General features: G+C 37.7%; 1 protein-coding gene across 5 annotated transcripts in view; it reads left to right on the top strand.

Moving 5' to 3' along the window:
- Usp24 (ubiquitin specific peptidase 24) overlaps positions 1–14,443 on the top strand; it is a 125,450-nt gene that overhangs the window by 24,747 nt on the left and 86,260 nt on the right. For 4 of the 5 annotated variants that reach the window (XM_040757043.1, XM_040757042.1, XM_040757041.1 and 1 more), the window contains exons 2-7: positions 2,370–2,535; positions 3,796–3,863; positions 6,751–6,894; positions 7,399–7,521; positions 12,369–12,404; positions 13,122–13,187. In XM_040757043.1, the coding sequence (XP_040612977.1) occupies positions 2,370–2,535; positions 3,796–3,863; positions 6,751–6,894; positions 7,399–7,521; positions 12,369–12,404; positions 13,122–13,187 (603 nt within the window). The remainder of the gene's footprint in view (positions 1–2,369; positions 2,536–3,795; positions 3,864–6,750; positions 6,895–7,398; positions 7,522–12,368; positions 12,405–13,121; positions 13,188–14,443) is intronic. The other variant, XM_040757040.1, reaches the window with a different exon arrangement.

Raw genomic sequence — 14,443 nt, 5'->3', positions numbered from 1 at the left:
ACGGAACATGTACAGGTTTATTTTCTGGTCACTCGTCTCTAAACCATACAAAACAGCAACTGTTTATATAGCATGAGCATTGTATAAGGTATTATAATAATCTGGAGATGATTTCAGGCTTATGGGAAGATATGTATAGATAGATTATATTATACAAGTAGAACATCATTTTCTGTAACAGTCTTGAGCATCCATGAGAGTGGGGTTTCTTGGTGTTGATTCCTGGTGATACTGAGGGACAGCTGTGTATTCCCATTTGAGTGAGGACTTGAACATGCACTTGCAGGGGAATACCATTCATCCTGCAATACTGAAGACATTAAAGATTGAGGATTTAAAAAAAAAATTTCCCCCATTATGTGATTTCACCTATGATTTGATATATTTATTACCTATGGTTCCTTTAAGAAAAAAACTTATTTCTTTACAGTACTTATGAATTGTGTATTTCTGAGGTGTTATACAACATGAATAGCATTTTCCCTATCTGCTCTCTCTCCCCCCTTCCTCTCCTCATCTCCAGTTCTGTCTTCTGTCTCTGGCTCTCTCTAAGACAGAGTCTCTCTTTGTCTCCCTGGCTATACTGGAGCTCCCTGTGTAGATCAGGATAACTGAACTGACAGAGATCCATGACCCTCTCTCCAAGTGTTGGGATTACAAGTGTGCACCATCATGCCCAACTTTTTTTTTTTAATTAATAATTCTTATCTTTTCCTTTTGAAGTTATAGTGTTACTGGTTTCATTATTTTGTCATGGGTGAACTATGGAGTGATTGAAACTGGTTTAAAAAAAAACTCAGCGTGTTTTAGACAGCTGGGGTTCTGATTGTTTTTTGTTTTTTGTTTTTTGGTTTTTTTTTTGGTTTTACGAGACAGGGTTTCTCTGTATTGTTTTGGAGGCTGTCGGTCCAGCCCGTCCTCGAACTCACAGAGATCCGCCTGCCTCTGCCTCCCTAGTGCTGGGATTAAAGGCGTGCGCCACCACCACTGCCCAGCCTGATTGTTTTCTTAAGGTTAGCGTGGTGGAAACTATCCCTCAGCCTGTTGCATCTTTGTTTGCATGAGCTAATTCCATTTGGCAGCATTTATTGTGGACCGGTTTGACTTAGGCACTAGTCTCTAGAGATAAAAGGTGATCAAAAGTAAGGACTGTGTCATCGTGGAACTTGGTCTTGTGGGAGGCAAACTTAAATCATTAATCAGCCTGGCAGTGGTGGTGCACACCTTTAGTTCCAGCACTTGGGAGACAGAGGCAGATGGATGGATGTCTTTGAGTTTAAGGACAGCCAGAGCTGCCTAGTGAGACTCTGTCTCAAAAAATCAAACAAAAAACCATAAATAAAATATCAAATTACATTGTGAGTAGTGCTATGAGGGAAGAGTAAATTTTGGGGTGGAATTTAGAACTTTGAGAGCCTTCTCTGAAAGAATTAAGTGTGAATAGGAGCCAAGTGGGTTTAGGGGGACAAAGAGGAATTAGGAGTAGCAGCATAAAACAGCATTGTGCACATTGGTTCTGCAGGAAATAGCTGAGACTACCACCCACAGTGGGAGTACCATGACAACCTGTCTTTAGGGGAATTCAGTGTCCTCTTCTGTCCTCCATGGGCACCCACATAGACATGCAGATAATCAACACACACACACACACACGTTTAAAACTTTATAAACCGAAAGAAGTTTATGAATTGTCTGCAGACCATAATTGAGATGCGGAGAGCAGAAAAATCACCGAGATTACCTGGGACAGAAAACAGAGCACAGCAAAGAAGGGGAGTTTGTACAGAAGGAGAGGCCCAATAGGAGGAACCAGACCCATGGGTAGGCATGGGTAAGGGAAGAAAATCTAGTGTTTTAAGAGGAGGGTTAGGCAGAAGATCAACCTGCTAAGTATTGGGAAAAGATTGAAACATGGTCATTGGTTTAAAGGTGTGTAAATGTAAAGTTCAGTCATGACCATAATAGCAGTCATTGTGGGGAGTAAAGACTCTGGGATCCTGATTGTGCTAGTATTAGTAATTTTTGTCAGGCAAGGAGATTAAAATAGATTGATGCCTCCTTCAAGCTTATCCTCAAAGTTAGAAAGAGAAGTTAGAGCAGTGTAGCTGATGATGATGGTCGTTTTATTATTTTATAATGAGAAAATGAGAATTCATTTTTGAAGAGATTGATAACCTTTGAGAGGGAGTAGAGATATCGGAATGATAAGTTGAGAATTTCTGCTGTTGGGTGAAGTTGTAGTTTTGAAAAAGATAAACTCACACTATTTGTATAGGTAATTACCATTAAGTATCTGTTCTGTGTTATGAATATTTGGAGGGGTCACTAATTGGAGTGTTTGCTTTTTATACTTGTCCCTTTTTTCTCAGAAGAATGATGAAAATGGAAATTGCTCAGGGGAAGGAATTGAATTCCCTACAACCAATTTGTATGAATTGGAAAGCCGTGTTTTGACTGACCATTGGTCTATCCCATACAAGCGGGAAGAATCATTAGGAAAATGTCTGTTGGCTTCTACCTACTTAGCAAGACTTGGTAAGCTTTCACTTTCGTACCTCAGATGTTTGTTAGAGAACACAAGTTCCATCTTTGTGTTTGTCATTGTCTGTGTGATTTTGGTCAGACCATTTATTTTCTCAGTCTCTGTCATTCCCAGTGGGATGAAAGCTTTAAACTAGCTGTTTGTTTTCAATTCTAGTAGAGTATAAGATTATCTGTAATAGAATTGAAAAGCTTTGTAGAGACTAAAATTAACTTTTCCCTAGAAGCTTGGAGCACTTTCAATTTGGGCTCAATTCAGGGCTCGCTCTTTCTTTCTTTTCTTCTTTCTCTCTTTCTTTCTTGTTTATTTTTTTTAGAATAGGAAGAATTCTGTCAATGTTTTCCCCTAGCGTATGTGAGGCCAGGTCCCCGAGAATGGGAAGAAAGTGGGGAAGGAGACTGGAAGAATGCATAGTTTACTAATCATGATTAAATGTAAGATGCCTCAAAGGAAATATTTTGACTAGTTCTAGATTTAATCCCAACAGACATCTATGGTCCATTTAGTATTGATTTCCCGATACTGGTATTTATTAAGAGTCTGTTAGAATGCTAGGCAGGAGTTCTGAAAAATAGAATTATTTATCAGTAGTCCCAATGATAAAATTCATTACTAAGTTTAAGAGATAAAGCATTTCAGACCCAGGGAGTTAGTAGTCTCAGTGAGTAGACACACTTGCCTCCAAGTCTAACAACCTGACGATTGAAAGGAGAGAACCTATTCTTGTCAGTTTTCCCCAACCTCCACATACATGCATCACCCCACCCCCACAGTAAATAAATGCAAATAAATATTGAAAATGCAATGCATTCTTTCTCCGAATAACTTTTACAGTAGGTTCTTTCATTCACTTAGCATTCATTACTTGCTGTATATGCTGTGTCAGACACAGTTCTTTGTTTTATTTACGTAGAGTTCATCTACATGTTTTAGAAAAGAAGAGTAATTGGGGCATTTGTTTCAAATATGCTTTTATAAATGGTTGTTTAGGCAATTAGTGGCTAGTAAGTAGCTGCTGCTGTTTTATCTCATCAGGTCACGTAAGTTATTGTGACATGGAGACACTAATTAAATGCTATGATTATTTATCAGCCTGCTACTATAGCAGAATGTCTGCATTTGCTTTTAGTAATTGCTTAAGAAACAAGGTTTTGTGATAAAGATCTATATGTAAGAATTTGGAACAAATTTACAGTGTCTACAAAAAGCACCTGAAATCTACTTAAGCTATATCTCTTATTTATCTAACCAAGGTCTTTCAGAGTCCGATGAGAACTGCAAAAGATTTATGGAGCGGTGTATGCCTGAAGCATTTAAGAAGGTAAGGAAATTTTTGCTGATTTGATGGCTGTAGGGGCAAAGGTAGTTGAAGTTTTGCTTTTAGTTTTAGATATTTATGCATAAAATCAATTCATGAATCTTGTTTAACTGAGGAATTCTGTAATATGAAATAAGCTTTGAGTTTGAAACTCACCAATAATTTACTTCAGTTATATTTAAGTATTTACATTTACCTTTGGCTACTCTTATGTCCGAATATTGCTAAAGAATAGACTACTTTAATTATAATAGGAGATTGTATAACTATGTAAAATAATTTCTTGTGGCACTTAGAAAATTTAGTATTCATTACCCAAATAGGAGCCACTTCGTGAGTTTTTTTAATCTTAATTTTTTGAGATTATAATATATCATTTCCCTTTCTCTTTTCTACCTCCAAATCTCCCTTATACTTATTCCAAACCCACTCATATACTGCTCCTTGATTTCTTTCAAATTCATGACCTCTTTGTGCAGGGTTGAGGCCTCATGAGTTTCTACCTTCTTCGTCTTTGCATGTCTGTTGGGATCAACCTTGTTCAACTCATGTTCAGGCAGCCATGTGAAATTTTGTGGGTGTAACTTCTGACAATTCTAGAAGACACAGTCTCAGCGAATCTTTCTGACTCCTAATTAGGAAAGTAGAGAAGAGAGATACAGAAGAAAGAGGGAAGAGAGTAAGAATGTCTGAAAAGTCCATAAGGAATCATACTATTAACTGTCAACCTAAAACAAACAAACAAACAAAAACTATAGTACACAGAAGTTGGTGTATAAATATTCATATATAGTTAAATGAAAATTTAACATCTGAGTTGACAGTGTTTCCCCCCAAAGCTCTAGACAACCTCACAGAAATCCTAACACCAAACAACCCAGGGTTGTTTAAAACATTATAGTCTGGCCGGGTGGTGGCGGCGCATGCTTTTAATCCCAGCACTCGGGAGGCAGAGACAGGCGGATCTCTGTGAGTTCGAGGCTAGGCTGGACCGACAGCCTCCAAAACAATACAGAGAAACCCTGTTTCGTAAAACCAAAAAAAAAAAAAAATTATAGTCTGTTGTTGTTACTCTTGGTAGCCCCACACAGGTGGAGTTAAGTCCCTGTTGAAGAAGATACTATGCACTTCAGATACAGGGCTCAGAGGCACCTTTGCTAGTTCTGACTTGAATGCCTCTTCCCTGAGGACCAGCTTTTATGGTAACAGAAGACTCCATGCAAACTTCCAAAAGAGGGAAGCAGTCAGCCATCCTACCCAGATATGACACCTATAAACCACAACAACGACCAGCACGGCATTATAGCCGTAAGGGTTGCAGTAATTGTTCGTGTACCTAGATGGTAACCAACAACTCTATTGGATTTAAGACACACTCAAGATGGAAATCATGCCTGGTACTGAAAACCTGGCCAGATACTCAGAGGTAGTGACTTCATGGATCTTGGAGGAGAACCTACTAAGTCAGCTGGTTGATGCTTTGTTAATGTAGAACTGAAGCCCCTCTCTGTAACTACTGAGATCTGGGTTTGTCCAGGCTGCTTCCTCCCTACTCCCATGGGTTTCAATGTGACCAAAGTGAGTTTTTATTGCAGCACAGCATTTTCCCTCTAAAGAGAAATCTTCCTGAAACATGGAACTAGGGAGAGCTTAGTGGCTGGCACACACCTGTAACACCAGTATTTGGGAAGCTAAGGTGGAGGCTGTCCTGATCTGAGACCCAGTCTGAAAAATCAAACACCAAAGCTCCAAAATCAACAACAATAAAAAAAGAAAACACCAACCAACTAGATAAATATGTGTGAAGCCATTGTAGACATTTAAGTGTAATCCTTTGTTTTCTCATTCCCTGATCTGACAGTTAGTAAATTAGACATCCTGAGGAATGAAAAGTTGAAGGGTCCAATTTCTCTTATTTTTAATAAATCTAAGAAATATTCTGATTATATTATACACCATTGTTTTATATTTAATATTTATGCTTAAAAACAGTAAATCGCAATGTTTTACTATTTTGAGCTGTTTTAGATTTGCTTAGCCATTTAAAAAGTTAACTATTACTTTTATACATACCAAAAGGGGAAATAAAGGCACAGTAAATTAGTTATTTATAAATTGGTTCACGTTGAAAGTTCTTGTTTAGCCTTCCAGTAGGAAGATGCAGTCCTTTTTCTGAGATGTGAAAAATTTGAATTGAATATATGTATGAATCCTTGAAACACATCATCGGTATCTTAGATTCCAGACTCACTGATTAATGTTGACAACTTATTGACATATATTAATAATGCCTTACATTTATAAATGCTTCCTTATATGTTGTGTCTTTTGATCTTTGTAACATCTGAAATGAACAGAAATCATCCCTCATTAGAGATATATTTATTATTTGTAATATGACAAAAACAATGTCTCAGAATTTAATAGCTTTGTTGAAGACCACAATAATCAGGAAACAGTAGTTTCCATAGTAGGTGTCAAGTTTCTGCTTGCTCAGTGTTCTTGGTCTTCTTGAAATAATAATGAAGAACAGAAGAGCAAATTAAAAATTGTGTTTTTAATGCTGGGTGTGGGCTAGGCATCTTTAGTCCCAGCACTCAGGAGGCAGAGGCAGGAGCAGGCCGATCTCTTTGACTTTAGACCAGTCTGGTCCACACAATGAGGTCCAGGACAGTCAGGACCACGTAGAGAGAGACCTTGAAAAACAATCGCTTTTAAACAAACTGCTTCGATATAAAGAAACTTAAAGAAGCTGGATTGCAGTTACTGATCTTAAAGCCACCTGCATTCAAAAGGGTATTTTGGTCATAAGTTTTCAGTTACTTGAAATTTACACTGTGTTTCTTGCCTGTTTTCCAAATTAGACTCTAGATTCCTCTTTGTTTTGTAGCTCCTGACATCAAGTGCTGTTCACAAGTGGGGTACTGAAATTCATGAAGGAATCTACAACATGTTGATGCTACTAATAGAATTGGTTGCAGAGAGAATAAAACAGGATCCAATTCCCATTGGTCTTCTGGGAGTACTTACAATGGTATAGTATCTTGAAAATGAAGTGCTACTCTCTTTGTTTTGATTTAATTGAAGATAATTTGCTATTCTTGCACTTGTAATTAATAACAAATAATAAACATTTTATCATGAAAAATAGGACCTTAGCCATCCAGAGTCTTTGCCTTTTAGTTTAAAAGCAGAGCAGCCATCATGTTTGGAAGAATTTACTTGTCTAGTTTTAATAGATGTTCAGAAGCTTTCCCTGATGACTGATTATTCCCAGCCTTAACACATTTACAGAGGATTCTGCCTTTTCTTGAGCTCTTGTTTTTCTCCTCAATTTCATGGTCTCCACTTCTGTTATCTGGCAGTACCTGAGGCCTGTGCGCCTGTGCGCCTGTACTAGCCAGAACCTGAGTTTTGCCAGTGTTCTACAAAGGTTCCTTTAGAGGAGGAAACAAAGGCTATATTTTTAATCTTCTTTTCTAATGCTAATATGTTACTATTAAAATAGGTAATGTGTCTCTGTTCTTTTTGAATCTAGGCTTTCAATCCTGATAATGAATACCACTTTAAAAACAGAATGAAAGTGTCTCAGAGGAATTGGGCAGAGGTGTTTGGAGAGGGAAATATGTTTGCTATTTCACCTGTATCTACTTTCCAAAAGGTAAATGCAGTTCATTTTCACTCTTTGTCCATAAATATATTGATTTTTTTCTGTGCTATAAAACTGTCAATTTATATAGAAGAGTTAAAATCAATTAGAAGTAAAGGATACATATTCTGTGTGGTTTATAGGACTTAAAATTCTTTAAAATGACTTCTTTTTTCCTGGAACTGTTAAGTAATGTTATGAGGAATTTTTTTTAATCTGAAATTTATATTTGGTGAAAGAAATTACTTCAGTGCCCTATATACTGAATTATCAGAACCATAGTTTAATTGATGTCCCAGTTTCCTAGAGGTATTTGAGAGGGTAGAACATTTGAAATTACTTGAAATAACTAATTCTACCTGAAAAACAATAAAACTAGTCATAGTGTTATCTAGAATTTTCTTGCAAACACCACAAGCATTGAAACTTTTGTTTTTACAGTTCCAGATCCAGCATGTATTTGATATAGAAAGGTCTACAGTGTGGCAGTGCATTATACCCACAAGAAGTGCATAATCTAAACAGGTCTCTAATTCAAACCCTGATTTTTAAGAAACAGTGGAAAGAAGTCAGTTTTAGTTTTTAGAAACAATATCTATTATTCTAATACAATAGAAGTTTGATTTTTAACAGTTATTAATTGACCACTTACTGTTTATCTGGGGTTAGTCTAGGTTTGGGAGATAATGTACCAGTATTCCTTGACTTTATCAAAAAGTATAATATTATGCAGTTCTTGGCTCATGATTGTTCTATACAGTATAAAAACTATCTTTGATAGATTTGCTTTCAGTTTTGAAGACTGAGGTTTTAAGTATATAGCAAACAAAAATAAAATAATACATAGGGAGTAGCAGATTGCAAAACATTATCAAATTGGGCATCAAGCAGTGATGGAGTAACCCGATTGAGAGAGCAAACAAAGGGTGATGTCAAACGAGAGCTTCTAGACATCTGGCGGAGATCCACCGGGGAAGCCCTCATTGAGTCAGCCAGCTGGAGCTCCCAGTGCAGTGTCCTAGGCAGAGCAGAGTGTCTGCTCAGGTGAGGCTTCCAAGTAAAAGAAGAAATAGGGAATCAGCCATTTACAATCAGTCACCCAGCAGAAACTGATTGGGAAAATCTTGAAACAGTTATGCTGGGGTTCCTGATCACAAATCTCAGGCTGGGCAGAGCTCATCTCCACAGGCGAGCTTTTCACCTTCTCTGTCCTACTATAGGTGTTTTTATGTGGTAGGATAAACATTAGTAACCTGGCTTGGAAATAGTTTACTTTCTCAAGGACACAATTATTTTTATACCGTTAGTTGCTTGCTGTTTGTCCATCTTACAAAATAAAGTGAAAGGACCAGTCTGCTCCTCTCTTTGGAAGAGATGAGAGAACCTCCTTGTTCCTAGAGTTAGCTTTTAGCAAGCTTAAGGCATAACAATTTACCAGTATAATGTATATTACAGTAGTATAGTGGAGGAAACATAAAACAAAGTTACAGTAAAATAAACATTTGGTGTAATTCTGTCCTATGTGTAGAACATAGAGGAGGGCTTGGTTAGTACAATGCTGCTTTGAACACAGTCCTAGCACTGAGTGGCAAGGATGGTGAATTTAATCTCACAGTAATCTTGTGAGTTAGGTACTATTTTATTCTCTTTTCATACATGAGAAATTAAAACCACCTAAGTACTTCTCCAGGGCCATGTACCTAGGTATAAGAGGAATTTATGTAGTCGAGAAATTTAAACTTACACTGTATGCTTTCTCTAAGTACTAAAATCTTTTCTTCACATTTGTTGTGTTACATGGCAAATGCGTATGAAAGCACTGCACTTAGTGGTTTACTGCAGGCAAGTACGCAGCAGACATTTATTCTCCTCCCTTCACTTTGTACTACTGACCAGAAAAGCTCAGTCTTGTTTTTCCTCTTTTTCCCATAGGGGAATTACATCTCCCATCAAGGCCCTGGCCTCCTGTCCTTCTCAAGCATTTGCCCTTTCCAGTTCCTATTCCTTCTTTGGTGTCTTTAGTCTTTCCTCACTGTTGGGTTATTATTATTCAGCATGCCCTGGTGTTTTCCATCTCTGAATGTTCTGCCCTTTTTATCACATCCTTTGTAGTTTCAGCATGGATTCCCTTCACACCCAAACCTCATGAAAGATTCCAGGTTCTCCCCTGTCATTCACAGTGGCGACCCTAAACTTTTAGCTTACTAGCTAAACAAAACCTGAATTTCATTACCTTTATTCTCCTTTGAGCTATACATATAAACTTTAGCTTGTTTCCCGTAGTTCCCACAACTTTTTATTCCTACCTTATTATCTTTAGTGTGCAATCTCTCAGTCCTTTACTGACATTTTTAAACCTATAAAAGAGGTAGCTCACTCGTAAAATATGCTTTAGCTAAGTGTCCATTAGTGATTGACTTTGTTTTTTAATGACCTGAACCATTACTTCACACTTCTTAATGTTTTCATTGGGCTTAATTCTGTGCTAATGGCTATTTTTTGTCAGAATAATAAATTATCGCAATGACTTTAATTGGGCTGGTTGAGAAGTTGGCTACTGGTCTGATTCTTTATGAGAAAGGCATCATTTTTAGACTCTTCTTCCTTGATGCTTATCTTTTTACCTCTCACTGGCTGATCAAGATATTCTTAGTTGGGCAGTAGTGGTATATGCCTTTAATACCAGAGGCAGGTGAATCTGTGTGAGTTTGAGGCCAGCCTGATCTGCAGATCGAGATCCAGTACAACCAGGGCTACATAGAGAAACCCTGTCTCAAAACAAACAAACAAAATGAACAGACAGAAAACAAGATATTCTTAATGTTTCCTTTGTTGCAGATTCATTGGACTTCTGAATCTAGTGGTTAATATCTTGTGTGCATGTACACACATAGGGGAGAGGCATGCATGGGTAGGGGTGGGGTATGTAGTACATATGTTCGTGAGTTTGCACACTAGCGGGTCTTTGTGCATGTATGTATATGTAGGCCAGAGGTTGATGTCATGGTCACTCTCCACATTGTTGAGATAGCAAGCATCTTACTGAGTCCTTGAATGTCTCTCATGGTTACTATTTTGTATCAGTTTTGGCACTTTTCAGCCATTGTCTTTTAGTGAATTTCTTTTTCCTGTGTCAGTCTTTTTCTTGTGGAACTTAGTTAGATTGTCTCAGTCTGTCTTCCATGTCTTTTTCCATCCTTTTGTCTCTTTGTGCTTTATTTGTGATACTCCCCTCCCCATGTCTAAAGTTCAGTTTCTTTTTTTTTCTATTTGTATTTAGTTTTCTATTTAACATGCTGATTTAAATCTTTAATTTCAGTATATGTGTGCATTTTGTTTGTTTTGTTTTTGAGACAGGGTCTCGTAGCCCAGGGTGACCTTATACTCTTGATCTTCCTGCCTCTGCTTCCCAACTGATGGGATTTCAGGGATTACTTACTGCATTGTTGGGTCCTTTACTGCTAGCCAGCTTTGGTCCAGACCTTCCTCTCTTGGTACTATACTTTCTGGGGAATGTCCTCTCTTCTCATTGCTGTAAATGTTACTTTAATGATGATGACTTCAGTTTATCTTTGTGGTTCAAACTGTTCTCTGAGCATACCTGAGTAAGAAGTCAGCCATCTCTTAGTTACCACACAGTTCTCAAGAGTCATGTGCCCATGGGAGCCTTGCTGTTGCCTGTCCAACCTCTCTTCTTTTCCTCTGAGTAAATAGCATCACTATCTATCTCATTGCTTAAGCTAAACCAGAGTTACCAGAATCATCCTGTTTTCTTAGTCCCTGTATTCAAACCATAAACAGATTCTTTGATTTAAAACCCAGCCATGCCTCCAGTGAGCATTCTGTCTTCTGCAGCCGCTCTGTTCCACGTGCCACCTGTCCTATCTTGTGCACTCTGATAGTCCTCTGTCTGGTCCAAATGCTTCCCAGGCTTTCATTCTTTCATGGGAAGAGACTTCTCATAGTGTTTCACACAGTGAACTCTGATGCTTTCTCCTAGTAGACTTGGCCTTTTCAGCCTCTGCACAGACTATCCTTAATTGTCTCATACAGGTCTTTCAGGAACATCACTCCACCCTTTGCCTTTTGTTTTATTAGATAATTTATCATAATTTGAATTGCTTATGTATGTAGTGATTTTCTGGTTTTTAAATGCTGAAATATGAGCTCTGTGGGGTGGGTGTGACATCTCTTCCTGTCTAAACCCAAGTGCCTAGAAACAGAAAAGAGAGAAGAGAAGGGAGAGCAAGGAACGAGCTTGTTGAAGGGTATTAATGATAAAGCTGGGACTGGACTTCAATCTCAGATTTCAAGTTGTCTGCTTTGTAGGTAGTAATTCTTAGTTTCTAAAATAAAATTTCAGCCATCTGTGGTGATGTCCTCTTTAAATCCATAGCACTTGGGAGGTAGAAGCAGGAGAGAAGGAATTAAAACAAATTCAGGGGCAATCTGAGCTACCTCAGACCCTGCTTTGGAAAACCACAATAAATAAATATAACTTTCTTAGAGAATTTAACTTGATTTATTCTGTTCCTGGAGAACTTAAACAACTAATCCCTGCTGCTCCCAAATGTGTGAGTGTTTCTCATGTGACGATCCCTTGAAGATCTAGATTTGTTGCTTCAAAAATTATGTCAGAGACTTTGAAAATCTAAACTTATATGCTTCAAATATTGTATACTATAATGTCAAAGACTTATATTAAGAATCATTTAGGAGAAAGACTTTGGAAGTATGTTCCATATTTGAATTTCTTTTTTTTTTTTCAGACTTCCCATTTAGGAAATTTTTTTAAATGCAAAGATTAATAATGAGGACACTTTTATATTACCTTACTAATTTTGACTATTTTCTCACAGGAGCCTCATGGATGGGTTGTGGACTTGGTAAATAAGGTATACACTTTTATTATTACTTTGGTTTTGAGATACTATTCCCATTTTCTAGTGTGATTTCTGGCAATTGGGTATTTTAAACAAATGGCAATTATGGAGAATAATCAAGTTATTTTTCTGTTGCTGTGATGAAATATCATGACCGAAAGCAGTGTATAGAAGAGTTAATTTCGGTTCACAGTTCAGGGGAAGAGTCCACAAGACTGGGGAAGGCATGGAAGTAGGAGGAAGAAGCAGGAAGCTGGCTGATCACATCTTAGGCACACACAGGAACCAGTGAGCAAGAACAAGAAGTAGAGTGAGGCTATAGACCCTCAAAGCCTGCTTCTAGGGATGAACTTTCTCTAGCAAGGCTGCTCCTCCTAAAGGTTCCATAGCCTCTTCAAACAGTGCCACCAGCTGGGGACCAAGTGTTCAATTACATTAGCTTATGGGGCATATTTCTCATTCAAACCGCCACAAATAGGAATGTTTCACTGAGGAGGACTATTGCATGGTTCCTTTCCGATTTCTGTATGTGATGTATACAACTGGACATCAACTTTTGGGTTAGCACATCTTCTACAGTACACTTTAGGAATATTAGAATTGTACTCCTAGTGTTCTAAGAAAAATCTCACAGAGTATAGTGGTAAAGTAAAATATTAGCCTTAATTCTTTGCTTAAATTATTACTGTGGAACATTTCTAAATTAATTCATACCTGTTCTCTTTTCAGTTTGGAGAATTAGGTGGATTTGCAGCAATCCAAGCCAAACTCCATTCAGAAGATATAGAACTTGGGGTGAGTTAAACCACTCACTGTGCGCAGTGTGCAGATACACTTTATTTGGGTTGGTATACAACTAGGAAACACAATCTAAATACAGTGAGTTAAATATTAAGGTTAATCAGGCTGGGGAGAAGCTGCTGTTACAGTTCGTGCACAAGCGTAAGAACCTGAGTGTGATCCCAGCATCCACATAAAAAGCCAGGATAGTGCACATGCTTGTATAATAGTACTCGGAGACAAACAGGCAGATCGCTGGGACAGGCTGCTCACCATCATTGGATCGATGCGGAAATATGTACTGAAATACCATCCCTAAGTGTTAAAAATTGACCAGTTCCTGTAGGACATGAACTAATCAACTTCACTGGTCCCTCTTTAGAAGGAGGCAGAATGTTAGTCAGGAAGAGAAACTGATGGTGTGATAATAGATCTTCTTGCTGCCATAATCTGGAAAGCCTTGTCTTTCTGCCTTGAGAATTACTTAGACTGATGGATTGTCATATGATCCCTGTTGAATTTATGCTGAAAATGGCTTTTTTGACGTGAAAGATAATAAGTGATTTGAAAAAGAAAAGGAACAAAAACCTCTTCAAAGACAGTTTTGTCTAATTTATTTGTTTCTCAAAACTGACTGTGTTAGGCATTGAGTGATATTAGAAATTAATCTTATTTCTCAAGCGTGTTGAAAATGTTCAATAATTTTCTAGTCTTTAAATAACAAAGAACACCCCCAGACTTCCACCCTGCCTGAATGAACATTAGCGAAAGGTACACACACGGGATTGAATGCTTATTCTCTACTGATATTAAATGTTGTGAAGTTAAGAACCCTTCTCAAATCTTCCCTTAGGTCAGACCATTTCCCAGAATAATTCTTACTGGCAACAATGATGGGGGTTGGGGGTTATACATTGAGGAGATAATGCACTCATTTTGACAAAGTTTCATGATAAGTGCCTGATTTCTGACCAATTAAAGTGGCTGTGTCCCAGAATAAATTTAGGCCATATGATAAGACTGTTTAAGTCATATTTTTTAACTTGAAAAATACTGAGAAAAATAATCACATTCCCACCAAATTAAAAAATACCTGCACTGTGTTCCCATCCTACTCCATCTGTGTCTGTCTCTTCTTCTACTTCTTCATTTCTATAAAATAAGTTGTTGTAAGGCTCTACACAGTAGTACACTTTCACTTATCATCTTATAGATCATTAATGTTGCTAGTGACTCCATGTTACTTTTACAAAGGCTGTGTAGAGATGTAC

This window comes from Mesocricetus auratus, unplaced genomic scaffold (genome assembly GCF_017639785.1).
Source record: "Mesocricetus auratus isolate SY011 unplaced genomic scaffold, BCM_Maur_2.0 Super-Scaffold_100014, whole genome shotgun sequence".
In the NCBI taxonomy this organism is placed as follows: Eukaryota; Metazoa; Chordata; class Mammalia; order Rodentia; family Cricetidae; genus Mesocricetus; species Mesocricetus auratus.
This window is presented reverse-complemented; position numbering and strand designations above follow the sequence as displayed.